This window comes from Trachypithecus francoisi, unplaced genomic scaffold (genome assembly GCF_009764315.1).
Source record: "Trachypithecus francoisi isolate TF-2019V2 unplaced genomic scaffold, Tfra_2.0 Lachesis_group5, whole genome shotgun sequence".
Classification (NCBI taxonomy): domain Eukaryota; kingdom Metazoa; phylum Chordata; class Mammalia; order Primates; family Cercopithecidae; genus Trachypithecus; species Trachypithecus francoisi.
This window is the reverse complement of record NW_022681470.1, coordinates 93,606,211-93,631,480: the sequence shown is the minus strand read 5'-3', so window position 1 is coordinate 93,631,480 and position 25,270 is coordinate 93,606,211. Positions and strand designations below refer to the sequence as shown.

At 45.9% G+C, this 25,270-nt stretch overlaps 1 protein-coding gene and 1 pseudogene across 1 annotated transcript; one reads left to right on the top strand and one right to left on the bottom strand.

Moving 5' to 3' along the window:
- Positions 1–6,156: 6,156 nt before the first annotated feature.
- Positions 6,157–6,262, top strand: LOC117076922 (annotated as a pseudogene).
- Positions 6,263–11,737: 5,475 nt separating this feature from the next.
- On the bottom strand, positions 11,738–23,787 carry RIT1 (Ras like without CAAX 1). The gene is made up of 6 exons (XM_033198498.1): positions 23,632–23,787; positions 23,030–23,178; positions 22,824–22,880; positions 17,344–17,417; positions 16,924–17,115; positions 11,738–12,789 (listed from the first exon to the last, which is right to left on the bottom strand). Exons 2-6 carry the CDS (start codon positions 23,133–23,135, stop codon positions 12,559–12,561), a joined length of 660 nt encoding a protein of 219 aa, XP_033054389.1. The 5' UTR covers positions 23,136–23,178; positions 23,632–23,787; the 3' UTR covers positions 11,738–12,558.
- Positions 23,788–25,270: the final 1,483 nt, after the last annotated feature.

Sequence of the window (25,270 nt, the reverse complement as noted above, 5' to 3'; positions counted from 1 at the left end):
AAGCTGGGTGTGGTGGTGTGTGCCTGTAATCCCAGCTACTCAGGAGGCTGAGGCAGGGGAATTGCTTGAACCAGGGAGGTGGAGGTTGCAGTGAGCTGAGATAGCGCCACTGCACTCCAGCCTGGGCGACAGAGTGAGACTCCGATTCAAAAAACAAAAAAGAAAGAAAAAAAAAAAGAAAAAGATAATTTATTAAACCTTAGAACTGAGAAGGCTCAGATCTGTCTGAAGACACGGCTTCATCTGAGATCAAATGATGTCATGGAGTCTGATTTCTCTCTCCCCCTGTTTTAGCTGTACTTCTGTGCAGACTCCATTCTCAGGCTCTCTCCTCTCTGAGACACAGTGACTAGAGGAGCCTCAGCCCCACATCCTCCCATGTTGAGGTCTAGGGAGATACTTCATGGCTCTTGAAAGGCTTTGAGGCCGAGTGCGGTGACTCATGCCTGTAATCCCAGCACTTTGGGAGGCCGAGGCAGGTGGATTGCCTGAGGTCAGTAGTTCAAGACCAGCTTGGCCACATGGTGAAACCCCATTGCTACTAAAAATACAAAATTAGCTGGGCATGGTGGCACATGCCTGTAATCCCAGCTACTTGGGACGCTGAGGCAGGAGAATGGCTTGAAGCTGGGAGGTGGAGGTTGCAGTGAGTCAAGATCACGCCATTGCACTCCAGCCTGGGCAATAAGAGCAAAAACTGCGTCTCAAAAAAACAAAACAAGCCGGGCGCGGTGGCTCAAGCCTGTAATCCCAGCACTTTGGGAGGCCGAGACGGGCGGATCACGAGGTCAGGAGATCGAGACTATCCTGGCTAACACGGTGAAACCCCGTCTCTACTAAAAATACAAAAAACTAGCCGGGCAAGGTGGCGGGCCCCTGTAGTCCCAGCTACTCGGGAGGCTGAGGCAGGAGAATGGCGTAAACTCGGGAGGCGGAGCTTGCAGTGAGCTGAGATCCGGCCACTGCACTCCAGCCTGGGCGACAGAGCGAGACTCCGTCTCAAAAAAAAAAAAAAAGAAGAAAAAAAAGAAAACTAGAACCAGACGCAGTAGCTCACACCTGTCATCCCAGCACCTTGGGAGGCTGGGGCAGGAGGATTGCTTGAGCCCAGGAGTTCAAAACCAGCCTGGGCAATAGGAAGACCTTGTCTCCACAAAAAGTCAAAAACTTAGCTAGGCGTGGTGGCGTGTACCTGAAGTCCTGGCTACTTGGAAGGCTGAGGTGGGACATCCCTTGAGCCCAGGAGTTCAAGGCTTCTGTAAGCCATCATAGTGCCACTGCACTCCAGCCTGGGTGATAGAGTAAGACCTTGTCTCAAGAAAAAAGAAAAAGAAAATTGGAAAATAGAGAAAAGGAAAAAAAAGTCAAGATTCCAAAATCTTAATAATTACTTTGTCTTCTCTTTATTTTTTATATTTATTTACTTTTTTTTTTTTGAGACGGAGTCTCGCTCTGTAGCCCAGGCTGGAGTGCAGTGGCCGGATCTCAGCTCACTGCAAGCTCCGCCTCCCAGGTTTACGCCATTCTCCTGCCTCGGCCTCCCGAGTAGCTCGGACTACAGGCGCCCGCCACCTCGCCCGGCTAGTTTTTTGTATTTTTTAGTAGAGACGGGGTTTCACCATGTTAGCCAGGATGGTCTCGATCTCCTGACCTCGTGATCCGCCCGTCTCGGCCTCCCAAAGTGCTGGGATTACAGGCTTGAGCCACCGCGACCAGCCTATTTATTTACTTATTTTTATAAATAGAGACGGGGTCTTGCTCTATTGACCATGGTCTCGAACTCCTGGCCTCAAGCTATCCTCCTGCCTCAGCCTCCCAAAATGCTGGGATTACAGGCATGAGTCACCATGCCTGGGCCCATTTTATCTTCTGAATTTATTTCCTGTGCATATTTTTCTTGATACATCACTCGGGATCAATGTAGAAAATATGTAAAATAAAGTACAAGTCATAGAAATAGCGGGAAATCCACTTAGAGGCAAGCATTGCTAATTTTGGCACGTCTTCCAATTTGTTTTAACTATCTTACGATTGCAATCATGGTATGTATATAATTTTGTATATTACTTTTTTCTAGATGACAGTCTTAAAAATAACATCATCATCATATCACAATGATGGTAAGATTATCTTGGCACTCAGCATACTTTTGGCTACAATTAACAGGAAACCCAATTCAAGTTGGCTTAAACATTAAGAAAATGCATTAGCTCACCTAACTGGAAGTCCAAAGGTGGGGCAGCCTTCCGAGTTGACTTCTGCAAAAGGTCACTAATACTGTCAAGGACTCAGATTCTTTCTGTGGGTGCCCCCTGACATTCAATGTCAGCTTCATCCTGTGGCTTTCATCTGATGAGCCACTCCCAAAGTTTCTTGCTTCCTCATTCACCTCCAGGTGGAAAGAGGAGATGGCTCAGGACCTCTCCCAGAAAAATAAGAGAGCCTTATTCCCAGAATAAATTCCGAAAAGTCTCTAGCAATCCTCTCGTCTGTTTTTGCTGATCCAAAATGTAACATGGTCATTTCTGAACCAAACATTGACAAGGAGGATGGAATTTTCTTTAGATTACTTAGGACTGTCCTGGAGCTGGGTGTGGGAAAAGGTGCGTTCTTGAATAAAATGTCGGTTTTTCTGGAAGGAGGAATAGATGCTGGGCAGGCAGCCAACCAAGAGCACTGCAGTAGTCCACCCTATCCTAATCCTGGGTTTTGCTTTCCGCAGTTTCACTTACCCACAGTACAACACAATAAAATATCCTATTTTGAGCGAAACCACAGTCTTGTAACTTTTATTACAGTGTATTGTTATAATTGTTCTATTTTATTAGATTGTTGATCATCTCTTACTGAATCTAATTTATAAATTTAACTTCATTATAGATACATGTGTATAGGAAAAAGTATCTATAGGGTTCGATACTATCCATGATTTCAGGCATCCTCTGGGGGCCTATGAATGTATCCCTTGTGGGTAACTGCGAGCTACTGTACCTTGTCTTTTTTTTTTTTTTTTTGAGATGGAGTTTTGCTCTTGCTGCCCAGGCAGGAGTGCAATGGCGTGATCTCAGCTCACTCCCAGGTTTAAGCAATTCTCCTGCCTCAGCCTCCCGAGTAGCTGGGATTACAGGCATGCATCACCACGCCCGGAAAATTTTGTATTTTTGGTAGAGACGGGGTTTCACCATGTTGGTCAGGCTGGTCTCGAACTCCTGATCTCGTGATCCACCCACCTCAGCCTCCCAAAGTGCTGGGATTACAGGCGTGAGCCACCGCGCCCAGCCACTGTATTTTGTTTTCTATAGACCTCTCACTCCAAGGTGCTTTTTCATGTGATCTCCTTATAACAAACTCCCAAAAATAAGTTGCCCACCATCAGCTGGGCGCGGTGGCTCACACCTGTAATCCCAGCACTTTGGAAGGCCGAGGCAAGTGAATCACAAGGTCAGGCGTTCGAGACCAGCCTGACCAACATGGTGAAATCCTATCTCTACTAACAATACAAAAATTAGCCAGGCGTGGTGGCACACCCCTGTAATCCCGGCTACTTGGGAGACTGAGGCAGGAGAATCGCTTGAACCCAGGAGGCGGAGGTTGCAGTGAGCTGAGATCACCCCATTGCACTCCAGCCTGGGCGACAGAGCGAGACTCCGTCTCAAAAAAAAAAAAAAAAAAAAAAAGCTCAAAACTCTGCTTGGCCTTTAGGAAACAAAGTCCTAGAGGAAGTCCTGAGGCTCAACAGGCCCAGGATTAGATGCGCTAACAGAAAAGTTTGAATAAAAGTATGGGAATTCATGAGCAAGTCTTGTGTCTAAGCCTGGTGAGCTGGTAATTCACCTCAAACAGTGCTTTTTTTTTTTGAGACAGAGTGCCGCTCTGTCACCCAGGCCGAATTGCAATGACCTGATCTCAGCTCACTGCAACCTCCACCTCCCAGGTTCAAGCAATTTTCCTCTCAGGAGTAGCTGGGAATACAGGCACATGCCACCACACCCTGCTAATTTTTGTATTTTTAGTAGAGGTGGGGTTTCACCATGTTGGCCAGGCTAGTCTCAAACTCCTAACCTTAGGTGATCCGCCCACCTCGGCCTCCCAAAGTGTTGGGATTACAGGCATGAGCCACCATGTCCAGGGAGTACATTAAATCTCAATCTAATTGAAAAGCTCTGACAGGGCCATAATGAGAAAAACTCATTTTCTTTCTTCTTCTTTACTTGTTGAGACAGTGTCTTGCTCTGTTGCCCAGTCCAGAGTGCAGTGACATGGCTCACTACAGCCTTAGCCTCCTGGGTTCAGTTAATCCTCACACCTCAGCCTCCCAAGTAGCTGAGTAGCTGGCACCACAGGCATGCACCACCACGACAGGCACGTGCTACCATACCTGGCTAACTTAAAAATTTTTTCTGTGCAGACAGGCTTGTTGGAACTCCTGTGCTCAAGCAATCCTCTTGCCTCGGCCTCCCAAAGTGCTGGGATTACAGGCGTGAGCCACTGCACCCAGCCTATCTATCTGTCTATCAATCAATCAATCAATCAATCATCTATCTATCTATTGAGACAGGGTCTCACACTGTCACCCAGGCAGGAGTGCAGCGGTACAATCATAGATCACTGCAGCATCAACCTTCTGGGCTCAAGCAGTCCTTCCACCTCAATCTCTCAAGTAGCTGGGACTATAGGCACACTCCAGCACATCCAGCTAGTTTTTAAATTTTTGTAGAGATGGGGGTCTTGCTATGTTGCCCATGCTAGTCTTGAACTTCTGGCTTCAAGTGACCTTCCCACCTCAGCATTCCAAAGTGCTGAGTTTACAGGCATGAGCCACCACACCCAGATGAAACTGGACATTTTCATGATTTACATTAATTCACATCAAATCAGCTGCTTCTTACTCACGCTTTTTTCCAAGTTAACATTTAATTATTGTTTACCAAGCAGTTGAAATTGCTATGGGTCCCTTAGTCTTTCTCATTCTCCCACCATTCAACCCAAATCTCTGTCAGATTATGAATGTTAGAATTAGAGATGCCCACTGAAAATAACTGAGACTCTAAGAACTGTGAGCTTTTCTTTATTCACTGTTGAATTCCCAATGCCAACACATTACTTGGCGTGCAGCAGGTACCCAATAAAGGCAAGCAGGCAGGGAACAAAATACTGCCTGGGAAGCAGACTTAAAGCAAACATGAAAAGGCTGTCTCTTCTTCCTACTTATTCTGAGTTGGAGTTTCAAAAGAACTTTGGTATAATGATTGATTTTGGTTCTGTCTTTTTTGGTGATGGTGGTAGGTGTGTGTTAGTTGCAACTACACCCATGTATTTCTCTTCAGGAGTCTAAGGACATGAAAGTAAGAGTGCCCAGAATGTTTTGGGTGGGACTGCACAAGTCCCACTTCTCTGGCTGACTACATTGATGTGTATGCCTTCCTGGGCAGCAGAGATTTTACGTTGGATTGCAGTGTATTGAGCACTTGGACCCACCCTCATAAAAAACCATACATTTCTCTGCCTCTGCCCCCTCACCTGCACACTCCTCTGCCAGGAAACTAGGGAAAGCATTTTGTGGGAGATGTTTTGGAGCTAAAGTTTTTCTTCTGGCTCAGAGCAAACTGCAATAAACTCTGGCAATAACCAGCTCCAGGAAGGGCAGGAAATGACACATGTCCCCACTGCAGCAGCTTTTGTTCAAAAACTGAGTGACTTCATGATATGATCACGTGTGCTGTGGAATGTATGCACCGAACCAAAAGCTGCTCATCGTGAGTTTTTTTTAAGCAAAGATTATTAAAGCTAAAACATTTCAGTAATTTTGTCTCAAGGCCATGGTTTTTTGTTTTTGGTTTTTTGGTTTTTTTTGAGACAGAGTCTTGCTCTTGTCGCCCAAGCTGGAGTACAGTGGCACGATCTTGGCTCACTGCAACCTCCACCTCCCATGTTCAAGCGATTCTCCTGCCTCAGCCTCCCGAGTAGCTGGGATTACAGGTGCCCACAAAGCCTGGCTAATTGTTTTTGTATTTTTAGTAGAGATGGGGTTTCACCATGTTAGTCAGGCTGGTCTTGAACTCCTGACCTTGTGATCTGCCTGCCTCAGCCTCCCAAAGTGCTGGGATTACAGGTGTGAGCCACCGTGTCTGACCTATGTTTAAAAGTTGATTGGACAGCTTTGCACAGTGACAGGATCATAGCCAATGAGGCACGCTTAGTGCTAATTGAAAACTTTTCCCAATACCCTGGCATTGGCAATTTTTGACAGTCTCTGTGGAGACTGAACTTAAAAAACAAAAGTTGATTGGAAACTTTTTTTTTTTTGAGATGGAGTCTTGCTGTTGCCCAGGCTGGAGTGCAGTGGCACAATCTTGGCTCACTGCAACCTCCTCTTCCTGGGTTCAAGCGATTCTCCTGCCTCAACCTCCCGAGTAGCTGTGATTACACGCGCATGCCACCACACCCGGCTAATTTTGTATTTTTAGTAGACAGGGTTTCGCCATGTTGGCCAGGCTGGTCTTGAACTCCTGACCTTAAGTGATCCATCTGCCTCAGCCTCCCAACTGATGGGATCACAGGCGTGAGCCACCACGCCTGGCAAGATTTCAAATTTCTTTTTTTTTTTGAGACGGAGTCTCGCTCTGTCGCCCAGGCTGGAGTGCAGTGGCCGGATCTCAGCTCACTGCAAGCTCCGCCTCCCAGGTTTACGCCATTCTCCTGCCTCAGCCTCCCGAGTAGCTGGGACTACAGGCGCCCGCCACCTCGCCTGGCTAGTTTTTTGTATTTTTTAGTAGAGACGGGGTTTCACCATGTTAGCCAGGATGGTCTCGATCTCCTGACCTCGTGATCCGCCCGTCTCGGCCTCCCAAAGTGCTGGGATTACAGGCTTGAGCCACCACGCCTGGCCAAGATTTCAAATTTCTATAAGAATTTGGAAAAGGCATAACATTATCAATGACTTATTAGGAGTCTACTAAATTTACTAATTCCTTCCTTTCTGAATTCCTATAACATTTCCAGTTTGAAGCATATGACTTATTACTTTAAGACTGATCTCTAGTTGTTTTATATATACAAATTTTATCTAAGCTCCAGAGTAGGGATAATATATATATTTGCGTATATATGTAATATACATGTAATAATAATATATATTGTGTGTATACATATACATTTTTTAAATAGTCTCACCATTGCCCAGGCTGGAGTGCAGTGACACAATCCTGGTTCACTGTAACATCCACCTCCTGGGTTCAAGTGATTCTTGTGCCTCAGCCTCCCGAGTTGCTGGGATTACAGGTGTGGGCCACCATGCACAGCTAATTTTTTGTTTTGTTTTGTTTTGTATTTCAGTAGAGATGGGGTTTCACCATGTTTCTCAGCCTGGTCTTGAACTCCTGAGCTCAGGCAATCCACCCGCCTCCACCTCCCAAAGTGCTAGGATTACAGGCCTGAGCCACCACGCCAGCCCATATTCTATATTCCACTGAATCCCTCACAGCTCTTTAAAACAGTACTTAATGCATGGAAGAGGCTTATAAATACTTCACCTGAAATTCCATTACCTATTCGAACAGAGGTTACATTAGAAAATGGAATGCCATTAAGTATGAGTAATTTAATCAAAGAGAATGATTTTTTTTTCTTCGATACGGATTCTTGCTCTGTCTCTCAGGCGGGAGTGCAATGGCGCAATCTCAGCTCACCGCAACCTCTGCCTCCCAGGTTCAAGCGATTCCAATTCTCTGCCTCAGCCTCCTGAGTAGCTGGGATTACAGGCACCCACCACCACGCCCGGCTAATTTTTGTATTTTTAGTAGAGAAGGGGTTTCACCATCTTGGCCAGGCTGGTCTTGAACTCCTGACCTCGTGATCCACCTGCCTTGGCTTCCCAAAGTGCTAGGATTACAGGCGGGAGCCACCACACCCAGCCAGGGGAACGATTTTTTAAATTAAGTGAAAAAAAAGAGAGAGAAGGAAAAATGGAATGCCATTCCTCCAGTGCCTGTTTCTAGTGGACACTGACAGTTACTGACCATTCAAAAATGTTAAATAGGCAGGGTGCAGTGGCTCACACCTGCAATCTCAGCACTTTGGGAGGCCAAGGAAGGCGGATCACTTGAGGCCAGGAGTTTGATACCAGCCCAGCCAACATGGTGTAACCCTGTCTGTACTAAATATACAAAAAACTAGCCAGGCATGGTGGTGCATGCCTGTAATCCCAGCTACTTGGGAGGCTGAGGCACAAGGATCACTTGAACCCAGGAGGCGCAGGCTGCACTGAGCTGAGATGGTATCCCTGCACTCCAGCCTGTGACAGTGAGACTCTGTTTCAAAAAAAAAAAAAAAAAAACTTAAATAATAATGAAGACATAAAAATCCACTCCTGGGCCAGGTGAGGTGGCTCAGGCCTGTAATCCCAGCACTTTGGAAGGCTGAGGCAGGAGGATTGCTTGAGGCCAGGAGTTCGAGACCCACCTCTACAAAATATGTAAAAATTTGGCATGGCATGGTAGCATGTGCCATAGTCCCAGCTACTGAAGAGGCTTAGGCAGGAGGATCACCTTAAACCCAGGCGTTCAAGGTCACAGTGAGCCACGATCACACCACTGCACTGTAGCCTAGCAGACAGAGGGACACTGTCTTTTTTAAACCAAAGATGGGCCAGGTACAGTGACTCACACCTATAATCCCAGCACTTTGGGATGCCAAGGTGGGTGGATCACTTGAGGTTAGGAGTTCGAGAGGTCAGGAGTTCGAGACCAGCCTGGCCAACATGGTGAAACCGTCTCTAATACAAAAATTACCTGGTTGTGGTAGTGTGCGCCTGTAATCCCAGCTACTCAGGAGGCTAAGGTGGGAGAATCACTTGAACCCAGGGGGCAGGGGCTGCAGTGAGCCCAGATCACACCACTGCACTCCAGCCTGGGTGACAGTAAGACTCTGTCTCAAAACAAAAAAATCCATTTGTTTAACGTCCAAACTAGGCCCTCTCCACTAGTGGCCATTTACAGTAATGGAGATTAAATGACCATGTAAAAAATTATCATTCTTTCACTTCTTATTTAGTGTATTTACTTATAACAACTTTAAGTAGTCCTTGATCAGGTAGCAAATGTGCTGCCATTATCCATATGTGTTTTTCCTGTCCCCTCCCAAGAGGTAATCTCTTCAAATGAACGAGGATTCCATGGCATGCTCCCTAGCACTTGACATGGGTGTTTTGCTCATGGTGGGCACTCAAATTTTTTGAATTCATGTTTTCCAGAATATCACATCTCATAGTTATGTTTTTCTTAAAACAACTCTTTTGCAATGATTCCAAAAATTCTGCCCACTGATAGTTAAGCAAAGGAAAGCCCAAGTTGTTTAAAAGTTTTGTATTATATCATACAAACTGTCTTCATATACAAGTGCATTAAAAAAAATTTCCCCCTCCTCCTCCCCAAACATCACAGTAGACCAATTCTTGCTAATATACGACAAAGTCAAAACATATGTCCCCTCTGAATTCTAAAGAGCTAATTCTAGACACTAACATCTGGATCTTATAATTTACTGGTCTGGTATGGGCAGAAACAGTTCCAGTGCCTTTCAACTTATCCCTGAATTTTTCTCTTTTCAAAGTTCTAGGCCGTAATTTTAATGCCCTCAAATTGGATAAAGCTGATAACTTAGAGCTTATAAATTAGCTACACTTTATGACACTAAGAATAGAGCTATGACTTACGCATACAATACCTGTCAAACTACCTAGCACCGCAAATAGAACTAATATTAATGGATGGACTAATACAAGGATCTAACATATGACAGTGATAGTCTTAAAAACACCAATTTGTTATTTTCCTTATATATAATCCAAATTCCTTTCTATCCTTCTGGCAATGTTTTCTACTGCCTGGACTACCTTAAATAATTATATAGTGTCAACTTCTTGCTTGGGCCAGGTGGTGGCTCATGCCTGTAATCCCAGCATATTGGGAGGATTGCTTGAGCCTAGGAGTTCGAGATCACCCTGGGCAACATAGTGAAACCTCATCTCATTAAAAAAAAGAAAAAATAAACAAACAAAACATATATATACATATATATATATATTGCTTAATGCTAATAATTCCTTCTCCAGGTCACTAGTAATAAGAAGCTATGGGCTTTAAACTTAAAAGGTGCTAAACCAGTTTAAATGTAAAACATTCTCAAGATAGAATTGCAATGTATTTCTTTTCTACTTTGATGCTTTTCCAAAGTGCTATAGTTCCTGTGAGATTTTTGTCCTGCACAGAATCAAATTCTAGGTCTTTCACTTTTGGATGGCTGAGTACCATAAAACATGATTTATTTGGTAACAAAAATGTTTCCAGGAGTTTAAAAAGGGACCACTACTCAGAGCTAAAAAAGTTCTAGCCGGGCGCGGTGGCTCAAGCCTGTAATCCCAGCACTTTGGGAGGCCGAGACGGGCGGATCACGAGGTCAGGAGATCCAGACCATCCTGGCTAATACGGTGAAACCCCCATCTCTACTAAAATACAAAAAACTAGCCGGGCGAGGTGGCGGGCGCCTGTAGTCCCAGCTACTCGGGAGGCTGAGGCAGGAGAATGGCGTGAACCCGGGAGGCGGAGCTTGCAGTGAGCTGAGATCCGGCCACTGCACTCCAGCCTGGGCGACAGAGCGAGACTCCGTCTCAAAAAAAAAAAAAAAAAAAGTTCTAACAGTCACTTTTTAAAAAAATCTAGAATATTTATCATTAGTTTATAAAGAAAAACACAACTCTGGCCGGGCGCGGTGGCTCAAGCCTGTAATCCCAGCACTTTGGGAGGCCGAGACGGGCGGATCACGAGGTCAGGAGATCGAGACCATCCTGGCTAACACGGTGAAACCCCGTCTCTACTAAAAATACAAAAAAAACTAGCTGGGCGAGGTGGCGGGCGCCTGTAGTCCCAGCTACTCGGGAGGCTGAGGCAGGAGAATGGCGTAAACCCGGGAGGCGGAGCTTGCAGTGAGCTGAGATCCGGCCACTGCACTCCAGTCCGGGAGACAGAGCGAGACTCCGCCTCAAAAAAAAAAAAAAAAAAAAAAAAGAAAAACACAACTCTGTCCAACTTCCTCTAATAAAAGTGGAAAATATTAAGATGAGCTGTGTGCTTATAAAGAGGTGCTACACAAGTCATCTGTTTCTAGTAGACACAAACATTGCTTCAGTGACATTTAATATTCAATATATGATGCATTACTCTTAGCATTTTTGCATTTACTCACCACATATAACAAGGTCAGATATCAAAACAGTCCTGATCTTAAAACAGAGAACTCACTACCAATATTTAACTGTTTCTTCCTCGGACTACAGTTCCTAAACTATGCACAGGGAGCAAAGTGGTATTCCCTTAGAATAAACTTAGTCAAGGCTCAGATAACCCTGAGGTGAACTTAGCAAAGTCCTTGTAAGGAAATCTTCAGATGAGAAACTCCACCTATGTGAATTTTAAAGCTTTAAGACTGACCTATTAAACAGAAATAGCATTTTCTCAGAGCACTGAGTCTAATGATTGTCCACGTAAAGGAGGCACACACACAATTTTACCCAAATCCCTGATGTCTCTTCTGTATGGAAAATGCAATCAGTGATGAAGGGCCAAAAACACATCTTGCCAGCTGTAGTTCTTTTACAGAGCACAACGTAGGAGGAAGCAATTAATATAAATGTGTTGGCGTGTGCATCTATGGGGAAAAAATAAACCTGTACAAGGCAATGGCTGATCCAACTATGAATTTTGATTAAACACATTTAGTAATACAGTTATGATTTCCAAAATGTCTACCTTTGAAGGTAAAAAGAGAAAACCCTGAAATGAAGCATACAATAAGGTTCCCGGGAGAAACCTTCATCACATTTTATATGCTTCTGGCTGTTCTCACTCATCCCGGTGCATGTGGGCCAAATGTGTACTTCTTAGAAAAGCCAAGCTTTTACTGAGAATATTGTTCTGAACCTACCTTTTTAAGTCCCTGCAAACATATAGCCCAACTTTCCCAAATCTCACCACTCCATAGTCTGCAACAGGTGTCAGCCCCACAGGTATCTGCTGAAATCTGGCATTGATCTCATTAGCCCGAATTTCCCTACATGATTTTTGTTCAGTCTCTAGGAAACATAGTGTGAATAGAAGAGACTGAGGTCTTTCTCTGGGATAGTCCCAGGAAATTGAAATTGAAGGATAATGTGGAGTGCAGAGCCAAAAACTTCCCTTGTGAACTTAGTCAAACACACATGGTATACATATTCTCCTGGGTATAAACAAATTTACATTAATTAATATCAGCGCAACAGAACCCAAAACATTGGTAGATCAAATTCTAATGTGACAATTTAAAAGCAGACAGTGCTCCACTGGGTTAATAAATCATACTTAACTAAGAGACAATACTTCAAATACCACATCACTAAAAACTCCTAGTAGGCATGTCCCTCTTATCAGTTAGGAGAAAGAGCAAGCACCATGCTCAGTACTGCAGGTTACTGGACTGCTTTGATACAGCACTGCAGTTCACAGATAAACACTTCCCATCTTCTCTTCAAGTTACTGAATCTTTCTTCTTCCGGAATGGTGATTTTAGCCTCTTCCATACACTGTTTTTGGGCTTAGATTTTTTTTCCATGGCCAGTACTGCCTCCTTTTCTTTCCTACGTATCTCCCGTACAAGGGCATGGAAAACATCATCAATATAGTAGCGGTATGCAGCAGACGTCTCAAAAAAGGGACAGCTGAATTCTCGGGCCAAGGCCAATCCTTCTTCCTTGGTGACCTTTAAAGGCAAAATGTGAGAAAAAGTAATGATGAAAAACAATTAAATTGTCCAAAAACCTGAATGCACCACCACCTTAACACAAAGAAAGCTTCTCAACTCTGGAGGTGTTCAAGCATATGGCACTAATTTTTGCAATTTTAGGAGGCAAGATTACTTCTAAGGTTTCTTTTTCTGCCTTTAAATGATAAGATTCTATTTCTAGTCTACTTTTTTTGTTGTTGTTGTTTTTCTTTTTGAGACGGAGTCTCAGTCACTCAGGCTGGAGTGCAGTGGCGCAATCTTGGCTCACTGCAAGCTCCGCCTCCCAGGTTCACGCCATTCTCCTGCCTCAGCCTCCCAAGTAGCTGGGACTACAGGCGCCCACCACCATGCCCAGCTAATTTTTTGCATTTTTAGTAGAGATGGGGTTTCACCGTGTTAGCCAGGATGGTCTCGATCTCCTGACCTCGTGATCCGCCCGCCTCAGCCTCCCAAAGTGCTGGGATTACAGGCGTGAGCCACCACGCCTGGCTTTTTTTTCTTTTTTTTTTTGAGATGGAGTTTCGTTCTTGTTGCCCAGATTGGAGTGCAATGGCGTGATTGTGGCTCACCGCAACCTTGGCCTCCTGGCTTCAAGCAATTCTCCTGCCTCAGCCTCCTAAGTAGCTGAGATTACAGGCGTGCGCCACCACACCTGGCTAATTTTGTATTTTTAGTAGAGATGGGGTTTCTCCATGTTGGTCAGGCTGGTCGTGAACTCCTGACCTCAAGTGATCTGCCCACCTCGGTCTCCCAAAGTACTGGGATTACAGGCATGGGCCACTGTGCCTGATCTCTAGTCTATTTTTTTTTTTTTTTTTTTGAGACAGAGTCTCGCTCTGTCGCCCAGGCTGGAGTGCAATGGTGCGATCTCAGCTCACTGCAAGCTCCACCTCCCGGGTTTACACCATTCTTCTGCCTCAGCCTCCTGAGTAGCTGTGACTACAGGCGCCCGCCACCTCGCCCAGCTAGTTTTTTTGTATTTTTCAGTAGAGACGGGGTTTCACCGTGTTAACCAGGATGGTCTCGATCTCCTGACCTCATGATCCGCCCGTCTCGGCCTCCCAAAGTATAGTCTATTTTTTTTTTTTTTTTTTTTTTTGAGACGGAGTCTCGCTCTGTCGCCCGGCCTGGAGTGCAGTGGCCGGATCTCAGCTCACTGCAAGCTCCGCCTCCCAGGTTTACCGCCATTCTCCTGCCTCAACCTCCCGAGTAGCTGGGACTACAGGCGCCCGCCACCTCGCCCGGCTATTTTTTTCTATTTTTTAGTAGAGACGGGGTTTCACAGTGTTAGCCAGGATGGTCTCGATCTCCTGACCTCGTGATCCGCCCGTCTCGGCCTCCCAAAGTGCTGGGATTACAGGCTTGAGCCACCGCGCCCGGCCAGTATAGTCTATTTTTAAGATACTTTTTGGAACAGGGAATAGTTATAGATACCAAACACACAATCTTAATTTTCCCCATACTTTTTATTTTAAGAAAGATAAATAGGCTGGACTTGGTGGCTCACACCTGTAATTCCGGAACTTTGGGAGGCTGAGGTGGGAGGACTGCTTGAGCCCAGGAGCTTGAGACCAACCTGGACAATATGGTGAGACCCTATTTCAGCTCACTGCAAGCTCCACCTCCCGGGTTTATGCCATTCTCCTGCCTCAGCCTCCCAAGTAGCTGGGACTACAGGCGCCCGCCACCTCGCCTGGCTAGTTTTTTGTATTTTTTAGTAGAGACGGGGTTTCACTGTGTTAGCCAGGATGGCCTCGATCTCCTGACCTCGTGATCCGCCCGTCTTGGCCTCCCAAAGTGCTGGGATTACAGGCTTGAGCCACCGTGCCCGGCTGAAACCCTATTTCTACAAAATTTTTAAAAATTTAGCTGGGGCTGGGTGCAGTGGCTCACGCCTGTAATCCCAACACTTTGGGAGACTGAGGCAGGTTGATCACTTGAGGTCCGGGGTTCGAGACCAGCCTGGTCAACATGGCAAAACCCTGTCTCCACTAAAAAGAAAATTAGCTGGGCATGGTATTGGGCACCTGTAATCCCAGTTACTCGTGAGGCTGAGGCAGGAGAATCACTTAAACCTGGGAGGCGGAGGTTACAGTGAGCTGAGATTGCGCCACTGCACTCCAGCCTGGGCGACAGAACCAGACTCCGTCTCAAAAAAAAAAAAAAGAAAAAGCAATTAGTTGGATGTGGTGGTATACACCTGTGGTCCCAGCTACTCAGGACGCTGAGGTAAGAGGATTGCTTGAGCCCAGGAGATCAAGGCAACGCTGCAGTGAGCTGTGTTTGCGCCACTGCACTCCAGCCTCAGTGACAGAGCAAGACCCTGTCTCAAGAAAAAAAAGTTGGGTGTGGTCGCTCACGCTTGTAATCCCAGCACTTTGGGAGGCTGAGGCAGGCAGGCAGACGACCTGAGGTCAGGAGTTCGAGACCAGTCTGGCCAACATGGTGAAACCCTATCTCTACTAAAATAGAAAAATTAGCTGGGTGTGGTGGCAGGTGCCTGCAATGCCAGCTACTTGGGAGGCTGAGGCAGGAGAATCGCTTGAACCCAGGAAGCAGAGGTTGCAGTGAGCCAACATCATGCCACTGCACTTCAGCCTGGGTGATAAGAGTGAAACTCTGTCTAAAAAACAAAACAAAACAAAACAAAAAAACACTGGGCAAGGTGGCTCACATCTATAATCCCTGCACTTTGGGAGGCCAAGGTGGGTGGATCACCTAATGTTAGGATTTCAAGACCAGCCTGGCCAACATGGTGAAACCCCATCTCTACTAAAATACAAAAATTAGCTGGATGTGGTGGCAGGGTGCGTGTAATCCTAGCTACTCAGGAGGCTGAAGCAGGAGAATCACTTGAACTCAGGAGTCAGAGAGGCTGCAGTGAGCCTAGATTGCGCCACTGCACTCCAGCCTGGGCAACAGAGTGAGACTCCGTTTCAAAACAACAAAATTAAAATAAAAATTAAAAAAAAAGAAAAGAAAAGAAAGCTGGGGACAGTGGCTCACACCCGTAATCCCAGCACTTTGCGAGACGGAGGTGGGCAGATCATGAGGTCAGGAGTTTGAGACCAGCCTGACCAACATGGTGAAACCCCGTCTTTACTTAAAAATACAAAAATTAGCCGGGCATGGTGGCATGCACCTGTAATCCCAGCTACTAAGGAGGCTAAGGCAGAAGACTCGCTTGAACTCAGGAGGAGGAGGAGGAGGTTGCAGTGAGCCGAGATTGTGCCACTGCACTCCAGCCTGGTCAACAGAGTGAGACTCTGTCTCAAAAAAAAAAAGAAAAAGAAATACAAAGGAAGGGAAAGAGATATACGCTTACACTAAAATACTGAAAACTATTAGGAGCCCATAATTGATACATCTAGTTATGGATATGCCATAATTTCTACTTTTGGATGGTTAGACTGTTTCTGCTACCATATATCCTTGCAATGAACATGTTATATACAAATCCCTAAGAATTTTTTCCAATGGAGATTAACAGAGAAGCATTATGAATTTGACAACTATAAAACTACTTCCAGCCAGGTGTGGTGGCTCATACTTGTAATCCCAACACTTTGGGAGGCCAAGGCAGGAGGATCACTTGAGTCCAGGTGTTCAAGATCAGCCTGGGCAACATAGTGAGAGCCTGTCTCCACAAAAAGTAAAAACAATTAGCAGTGAGTAGTGCACACACCTATGGTCCCAGCTACCCTCAAAGCTGAATTGGGAAGATCGCTTGAGCGGGAAGGTAGAGTCTGCAGTGAGCTGTAGCCCCAACCTCACTGCAACCTCCACCACCTCAGGTCAAGGGATCCTCCCACCTCAGCCTCCCAACTAGCTGGGACCACATGTGCATGCACCACTACGCCCAGCTATGTTTTTTAGTATTTTTTGTAGAGATGGGGTTTCACCATGTTGCTCAGGCTGGTCTCAAACTCCTGACCTTAAGCAATCTGCCCACGTTGGCCCCACAAAGTGCTGGCGTGAGCCACCTCACCCAGCCTGATTTTCTATTTTAAGGCAAAAAAATCTGTAAGCCAAGTCAAGAATCTGTAAGCCAAGAAACAAAAATGACTGATTGTATAAGATTACAGACAGTATTTTATTCTCTATCCTCACCTGTCTTAGCTGTTTGAGGTCTGACTTGTTTCCCACAAGAACCACAGGTGTATCATCAGTACGTCGAACTCGATAAATAAGCTGTTTAAACTCACGAACTTCATGGAAACTTCGACGATCCGTGATAGAGTAACAGATGATAAATCCTTCTCCTGCCCTCATATACTGGTCCCGCATGGCTGTAAACTCTGCCTAGAGGGAAACAAGGATCATTATGTATTGACGCATTCTAGCGCTACTACACACACAATTAGCTATTTCTTTCAGATTAAAGAAAATGCATGTCCATTACCTGCTATCCTGAGTCAGAGTGCATGAAAAATTAAGAGAGATAAACTAGTGATCTTCTCTGCATAGGCCTTCCCCTCCCCTTTACTAGAGTAAAAAAGCCTTTACTCATAACATTCTCGGATTTAATACCTGTCCAGCTGTATCCAAAATGTCCAGATTGGCAGGCTCATCATCAATACGGATCCTGATCTTATAAGCATCCTCTACAGGAGGGAAGAAAGGTGTACTATAAAGTCATAAATGCAGGAAGAAATACCTATTTAAAACTCATCTTACAGAGTAGTACATTGCATCCAAATTCGTTAAATGCCCACATTTGCTCAGGAAGCATGCTAAATCCACTGAGATACATAAACTGAGTCTTCAACTGAAGTTTTTTCTTTTCCACATAGGTGATGATGTAGTTTATTCATAGCTGAAGATTTCGCCTACAATTCTAAGCTAAAAAAGGATTCTGAGATGTCTTTCTCAGGCCAGCTGGACACAGTGGTGACTGCCTATAATCCCAGGTACTTGGGAGGCTGAGACAGGAGTATTTCTTGAGCCCAGGAGTTCAAGACCAGCCTGGGCAACACAGCAAGAGCTCATTTTTTTTTTTTTTTTTCTTGAGACAGGGTCTCACTGTCACCCAGGCTGGAGTGCAGTGTTGCGATCTCAGTTCACTGCAGCCTTGACTTCTTCTCAGGCTCCAGTGATTCTCCCACCTCGGCCTCCCAAGTAGCTGGAACTACAGGCGTGTGACCACCACGTTTGGCTAATTTTTTTTTTTTTTTTTGAGACAGAGTCTCGCTCTGTCTCCCAGGCTGGAGTGCAGTGGCCAGATCTCAGTTCACTGCAAGCTCCACCTCCTGGGTTCACGCCATTCTCCTGCCTCAGCCTCCTGAGTAGCTGGGACTACAGGCGCCCACCACCACGCCCGGCTAGTTTTTTGTATTTTTTAGTAGAGACGGGGTTTCACCGTTTAGCCAGGATGGTCTCCATCTCCTGACCTCGTGATCTGCCCGCCTCGGCCTCCCAAAGTGCTGGGATTACAGGCGTGAGCCACTGCGCCCGGCCCATAATTTCTCTTTTCTGAAAGCAAATTTCTTTATGCATATTACTAAAGTAACCTTGGAAAATATAGAAAACTAAAAAGAGAAAAAAACACTCAATATTTCATTCACTTAACAACTGCTGCTTACATCTCAATGTATTTCCTTTTAACATTTTTTCTTGAATTCCTGCTTCAGACTCGTCCTCAAGAAGAGCTCATTAAATCAATGCTTCTCAATTATTCATTAGGATTAGTGAGTTGTGAAATCTACTTAATGGGTCAGGACCGGTATTAAAATAAACAAGCAGAAACCTAAATAAAAACAGAAAATACCAGGCCGGGCGCAGTCGTTCACACCTGTAATCGCAGCACTTTGGGAGGCTGAGGCGGGTGGATCACCTGAGGTCAGGAGTTCAAGACCAGCCTGGCCAATGTGGTGAAACCCCATCTCTACTAAAAATAGAAAAATTATCTGGATTTGGTCACGGGCACCTGTAATCCCAGCTACTTGGGAGGCTAAGGCAGGAGAATCGCTTGAACTGGGAGGCGGAGGTTGCAGTGAGCCAAGCTTGCGCCACTGGACTCCAGCCAGGGCAACAGAAGCGAAACTCTCCATCTCAAAAAGAAAAAAAGAAAGAAAATATCAGAGTGGGTGAGGTACAGTGGTTCTCACACCTGGAATCTCAGTGCTTTGGGAGATCGAGGTGGGAGGAACACTTGAGCTCAGGAGTCTGAGACGAGCCTGGGCAATAGAGCGAGACTTCATCTCTACTAAAAAACCAAAAATATTAGCTGGGTGTAGTGGCATATGCCTGTAGTCCCAGGTATTTGGTAGGGTGAGGTGGGAGGATCACTTGAACCCAGGAGGTCTAGGCTGCAGTGAGCCAAGATCACAACACTGCACTCCAGCCTGGGAAACAGAGTAAGACCTTGTCTCAAGAAAATATCAGAGTGCACCAGATGTAATGAGGTAAAGTTTCATAATATTTTAGTTACACATACACATGTGCTTGTGTATATAATTTACATATACATATGCACACATTCATATACCTTTTTTTGAGGCAAAGTCTCACTCTGTCGCTTAGGCTGGAGTACAGTGGTGCAATCTTGGCTCATTGCAACCTCTGCCTCCTGGATTCAAAGAATTCTCCCACTTCAGCTTCCTGAGTAGCTGGGATTACAGCAGCATTAACACGCCCAGCTAATTTTTGTATTTTAGTAGAAACGGGGTTTTACCATGTTGGCCACGTTGGTCTTGAACTCCTGACCTCAGGTGCCTTGGCCTCCCAAAGTGCTTCAATTACAGGATTACAGGCTCAGGATTACAGGTTCAGGATTACAGGCATGAGCCTCTGTGCTCAGCCTCGTATGCTTTTATATCTCTACCAGTTACAATGCAAAGTCCTTCTGAGTTTACAATCAGAGTTTGAAACCAAATGCACTAAATTATAAACTCAAGAACACAAACCTCATCTTTTTGATCACCACTGTACTCTGAGGGAAAGCAGTGCTTGGCACATAACGGAAACTCAGGAGACGTAAGTATTTGCTGTTGAATTAGATAATATTGCCAGGAGAATAGTTAACTGGGGAAAATTAAAACAGATAACTCGGTCGGGTGCGGTGGCTCAAGCCTGTAATCCCAGCACTTTGGGAGGCCGAGACGGGCGGATCACGAGGTCAGGAGTTCGAGACCATCCTGGTGAACACGGTGAAACCCCGTCTCTACTAAAAAATACAAAAAGTAGCCAGGCGAGGTGGCGGGCGCCTGTAGTCCCAGCTACTCGGGAGGCTGAGGCAGGAGAATGGCGTAAACCCAGGAGGCGGAGCTTGCAGTGAGCTGAGATCCGGCCACTGCACTCCAGCCTGGGTGACAGAGCGAGACTCCGTCTCAAAAAAAAAAAAAAAAAAAAAAAACCGATAACTCTTACAGGAGACGAGTATTTGAGTTTTACTTTTTTTTTTTTTTTGAGGCGGAGTCTCGCTCTGTCGCCCGGACTGGAGTGCAGTGGCCGGATCTCAGCTCACTGCAAGCTCCGCCTCCCGGGTTTACGCCATTCTCCTGCCTCAGCCTCCCGTAGCTGGGACTACAGCCGCCTGCCACCTCGCCCGGCTAGTTTTTTTTTGTATTTTTAGTAGAGACGGGGTTTCACTGTGTTAGCCAGGATGGTCTCGATCTCCTGACCTCGTGATCCGCCCGTCTCGGCCTCCCAAAGTGCTGGGATTACAGGCTTGAGCCACCGCGCCCGGCCAAGTTTTACTTTAAAGAAAGAAAAGATGCGGCCAGGCGCGGTGGCTCATGCCTGTAATCCCAGCACTTTGGGAGGCCAAGGCGGGCGGATCACGACGTCAGGAGATCGAGACCATCCTGGCTAACACGGTGAAATCCCGTCTCTACTAAAACTATAAAAAATTAGCTGGGTGTGGTGGTGGGCACCTGTAGTTCCAGCTACTTGGGAGGCTGAGGCAGGAGAATGGCATGAACCCGGGAGGCGGAGTTTGCAGGGAGCCAAGATCACACCACTGCACTCCAGCCTGGGCGACAGAGTGAGACTCTGTGTCCAAAAAAAAAAAAAAAAGAAAGCAAAAGATGCTTCTGGAATTCTCAAGTAAATTATCATAAGCCCTAAATTCATTTTATTCCTAGTACTCCCACCATCTCTGAACAATGTTCTTTTTTTTTTTGAGACAAAGTCTCGCTCTTGTCCCCCAGGCTGGAATGCGATGGCACTATCTTGGCTCACTGCAACTTCCGCCTCCCGGGTTCAAGTGATTATCCTGCCTCAGCCTCCTGCGTAGCTGGGATTACAGGCACCCGCCACCACGCCTGGCTAGTTTTGGTATTTTTAGTAGAGATGGGGTTTCACCATGTTGGCCAGGCTGGTCTCGAACTCCTGACCTCAGGTGATCCACCCGCCTTGACCTCCCAAAGTGCTGGGATTATACGCGTGAGCCACTGCATCCAGCCTGAATCTCTGAACAATGTTCTAAATTTGATATACTACATGAAAAAGTCAAGATTTTTTTCCATTTTTCCCATCCCTGGAATCATCTGCCGTATGAAATAACCATACAAAAGCTAGGCCACCACAAAACATTATTAGCTTTGTGGGAAACAGAGCAGCAGACGCCTGACCCAATGGAAATCCTTCCTAGAGAACTAGAATCATGGCAAAGAGTGTCACATACTGAAAATAACATGGCCAGGCGTAGTGGCTCACGCCTGTAATCCCAGCACTTTGGGAGGCCGAGGCGGGCGGATCACGAGGTCAGGAGAACGAGACCATCCTGGCTAACTCGGTGAAACCCCATCTTTACTGAAAATACAAAAAAAATTAGCCAGGGGTGGTGGCGGGCGCCTGTAGTCCCAGATACTCGGGAAGCTGAGGCAGGAGAATGATGTGAACCCAGGAGGCGGAGCTTGTAGTGAGCCGAGATCGTGGCACTGCACTCCAGCCTGGGCAACAGGGCGAGACACTGTCTCCGGAAAAAGAAAATAACAGCAGCACAGCTGACTTCCTGTGTCCTCTCCCATTCCCACATCCATTTTTCTTTCATATTAGGATATAAACCCTTAGAATCAAACCTGCTTCCTTATGGTTTAGGAATGACAGTAATATTCTTTTTTTTTTTTTTTTTTGACAGTAATATTCTTAGTCTTTGTAGAGACTAGCAATTAAAAAAAAAGTCAAAGCAAACAAAATGACTTTTTTTACTCTACTAGCATTCTACAACAAGAGTTAAGGACTATAAAAGACATTGGAAGGCTGGGCGCTGTGGCTCATGCCTGTAACCCCAACACTTTGCGAGGCCAAGCCGGGTGGATTACTAGAGGTCAGGAATTCGAGACCAGCCTGGCCAACATAGTGAAATCCCATCTCTACTAAAAATACAAAAATTAGTGGAGTGTGGTAGCAGGCACCTATAATCCCAGCTACGCAGGAGGCTGAGGCAGGAGAATTGCTTGAACCCAGGAGGCGGAGGTTGCAGTGACCAGAGATCGCACCACTGCACTCCAGTCTGGGAGAAAGTGCGAGACTCTGTCTCAAAAAAAAAAAGAAAAGAAAAGAAAAAAAAGACATAGGAGAAGACATTACTATGTAATGAACTCAAGGTATAAGGAAGTAAATGAAGAGCTCCAAGTGCAAGATGTCCAGGCTTGGCATGTCTGGGTTGTAAGAGTTCAGCAGCCTGGCTCTACTTGTTTTTCTGCTTCCTTTTGTGGAAGTTCAAACCAGCTGACTCACAGTTAAAGAGTGAGTCTCAAGTCATTCCCTTAGAGAAGTGACAGCAAGAAAAGGCTTCGTTAAGTGGCCTGTATGCAACCATAAAAAAATACAAGAGAGTAGTCCCATTAATGTTCAGTAAGAGACAAAAGACTAAAGATGGCTTATGACATAAGGTCTGAAAAAAAAGAAATATTCAGTTGCTTACCAATTGCTGATACCCTTGTCTATAAATAAATCTGAATGAGACTCCAGGGGCTCAAAATATAAACAGTTAGAAACCATTGATATTCATTAAGATATTTTTATGGGGTATATTTGGAAACATAAGTAATGATCTGGCTTACCAATGGTGGGATCATGATCTTCTGGGAATCGGTGGCTGATGAACTGCATGGTCATGGCTTCAAAAGAAGAAATAAAAGTCAAATCCTCACAAAGGTGACCCACAGAGAGAATTTTAAGTATTAACATTGCAAGATAGCAAGTATCCCATCTGGTCACTTAAGTACTTTTCGTCCATGCTTTCTGTCAAATGGAAAATGTTACCTACCACTCTTCCCTACACCACCAGCACCCAGCATCACTAGTTTGTACTCCCGTGAGAGCCCAGCGGGGCTGCTACAGCAGCTACCAACTGGGCGAGTTCCAGAATCCATTGTCCTCTTGGGGCCTTCCTGGGCTGCCCCGAGGAAAAGCCACCTAGAAAAGGAGGAGGAAATGCTTAATCCAGGATGGAGACACCACGGCGACAGCCCTCAAGCCAGTGCCTTACCTTTCCATACATACTCTGGCCTGTCCGTCTTGCTCACCACTGCACCCCTTCTGGTGGCCCTAAGAAACCCCCCACATCTTCACCCTCCCTCCGAGACAGTTCAGTCACATGACAGACACATCACAGGTTTTACTTTTTCCAAAGAGAAAAATTAAAAGATACAAATAAATTTACGTCCCGGCACAGTAGGGGCAAGGAGAAAGTTTCGGGACTTAAGGGATGCGACCCCTTAGGCCGCAGGGGTCCCCTCACGCCTGCGGTACCCGGAGGTTCCGCCCCCTCCCCATTCTCTTCCGAGACCCCTCCCCGCCCCCAGCTGCTCCTCCGCCGCCAGACTCCCCACCCATCTTCCTCACAAGCCGACGCCCTGCTGCTCCTACCGGTCAGTGGGGACTGGTACACCACGGCCGGACGGGTCACCCACTTGTCTTCCTTCACCCGCAGAGGCTCCGTCACTGACCTGTGACCCCTCCCGCAGCCGGGTAAGATGGCGCCACCGGCTCCCGAGTCGCGGAAGGAGGGGCGGGGCCACTCTGTGACGCCCACAGCCTGCCCCGCCCTCTTTCCCCCCTAGGTCCCTAAACCCAGTTCCGGGACTCACCGCTGAACGTCCTCTGGTCACCTACCCAACGTAGGGTGTATGCCCTCACAGACAAGGGTATTTAATTAGGAGTAGAAAGTAAATTACTTACACAAAAGGGGAGTACGTGGTAAGAGACACGCAGGGACACTTAAAAACATTAACAACTTACCCAGGGTTGTTTGCTGCTTGTGGAAAAAAAACCACAAAAACTCGAAACTAATTTGACCCAATGCAATGAGAGGAAGTGAGGACAGGGGCACCCCCCAAATCCTCCTAAAACACAGGATTTCAATAAAGTCTACCGGGGATGACTGCTTCACAGCAGAAAAATGACTTTCCTAAAGGAGTGGTCACAATGACTTTGGCTATTGAAACCCAGATTCATTCTCAAAAACCAGATGTTCACAAAACTCCCTAATCAGAGTTCTGTGTATGTTTTTTAAACACGTATAAGACACACAAAAACTTGTTTTAAATACATGTACCACACTCTGACAGGAAAGAGAGCTTGTTAAGCAGCCTTGAGTTAAATACAAAACTGAAGCCACTATAACCATATTCCCCTCTAGGTAGCACAGGTGCTAGAAAAAACTGACACTGGAAAATTGTTCGGATGCAGCTCTGCCCACCACTGTTCCTTTTAAATGTCTTTCTGGGCCAGGCGCGGTGGCTCACGCCTGTAATCCCAGCACTTTGGGAGGCCAAGGCGGGCAAGTCATGAGGTCAAGAAATCGAGACAATCCTGGCCAACATGTAAAACCGTCTCTACTAAAAATTCAAAAGAATTAGCTGGGTTTGGTGGCGTGTGCCTGTAAGTCCCAGCTACTCGGGAGGCTAAGGCAGAAGAATCACTTGAATCCGGGAGGTGGAGGTTACAGAGCTGCCTGAGACGGTGCCACTGCACTCCAGCCTGGCAACAAAGCAAAACTCCGTCTCAAAAAAAAAAGTCTTTCTGGTCAGGCATGGTGGCTCACGCCTGTAATCCCAGCACTTTGGGAGGCTGAAGTGAGCAGATCACTTGAGTATCAGGAGTTCAAGACCAGTCTGGCCAAAATGGTGAAACCCTGTCTCTACTAAAAATACAAAAATTAGTTGGGCATGGTGGTAGGTGCCTGTAATCATCCCAGTTACTCAGGAGGCTGAGGCTGGGAGAATCACTTAAACCCAGGACCCAGAAGGTGGAGGATGCACTGAGCCAAGATTGCACCATTGCACTCCAGCCTGGGCAACAGAGCGAGATTCCATCTCAAAAAAAAATAAAATAAAATGTCTTTCCAAGAGTAACATATTTCCTTTAAAATCTGCTTCAGTCGTGAAGTCCTTTTAATACTCTAATAAAGGAGGGCTAAAATATGAAAATGGAAAATATCCAGCATAATAATCCTTAATTTTTTTTTTTTTTTGAGACGGAGTCTCGCTCTGTCACCCAGGCTGGT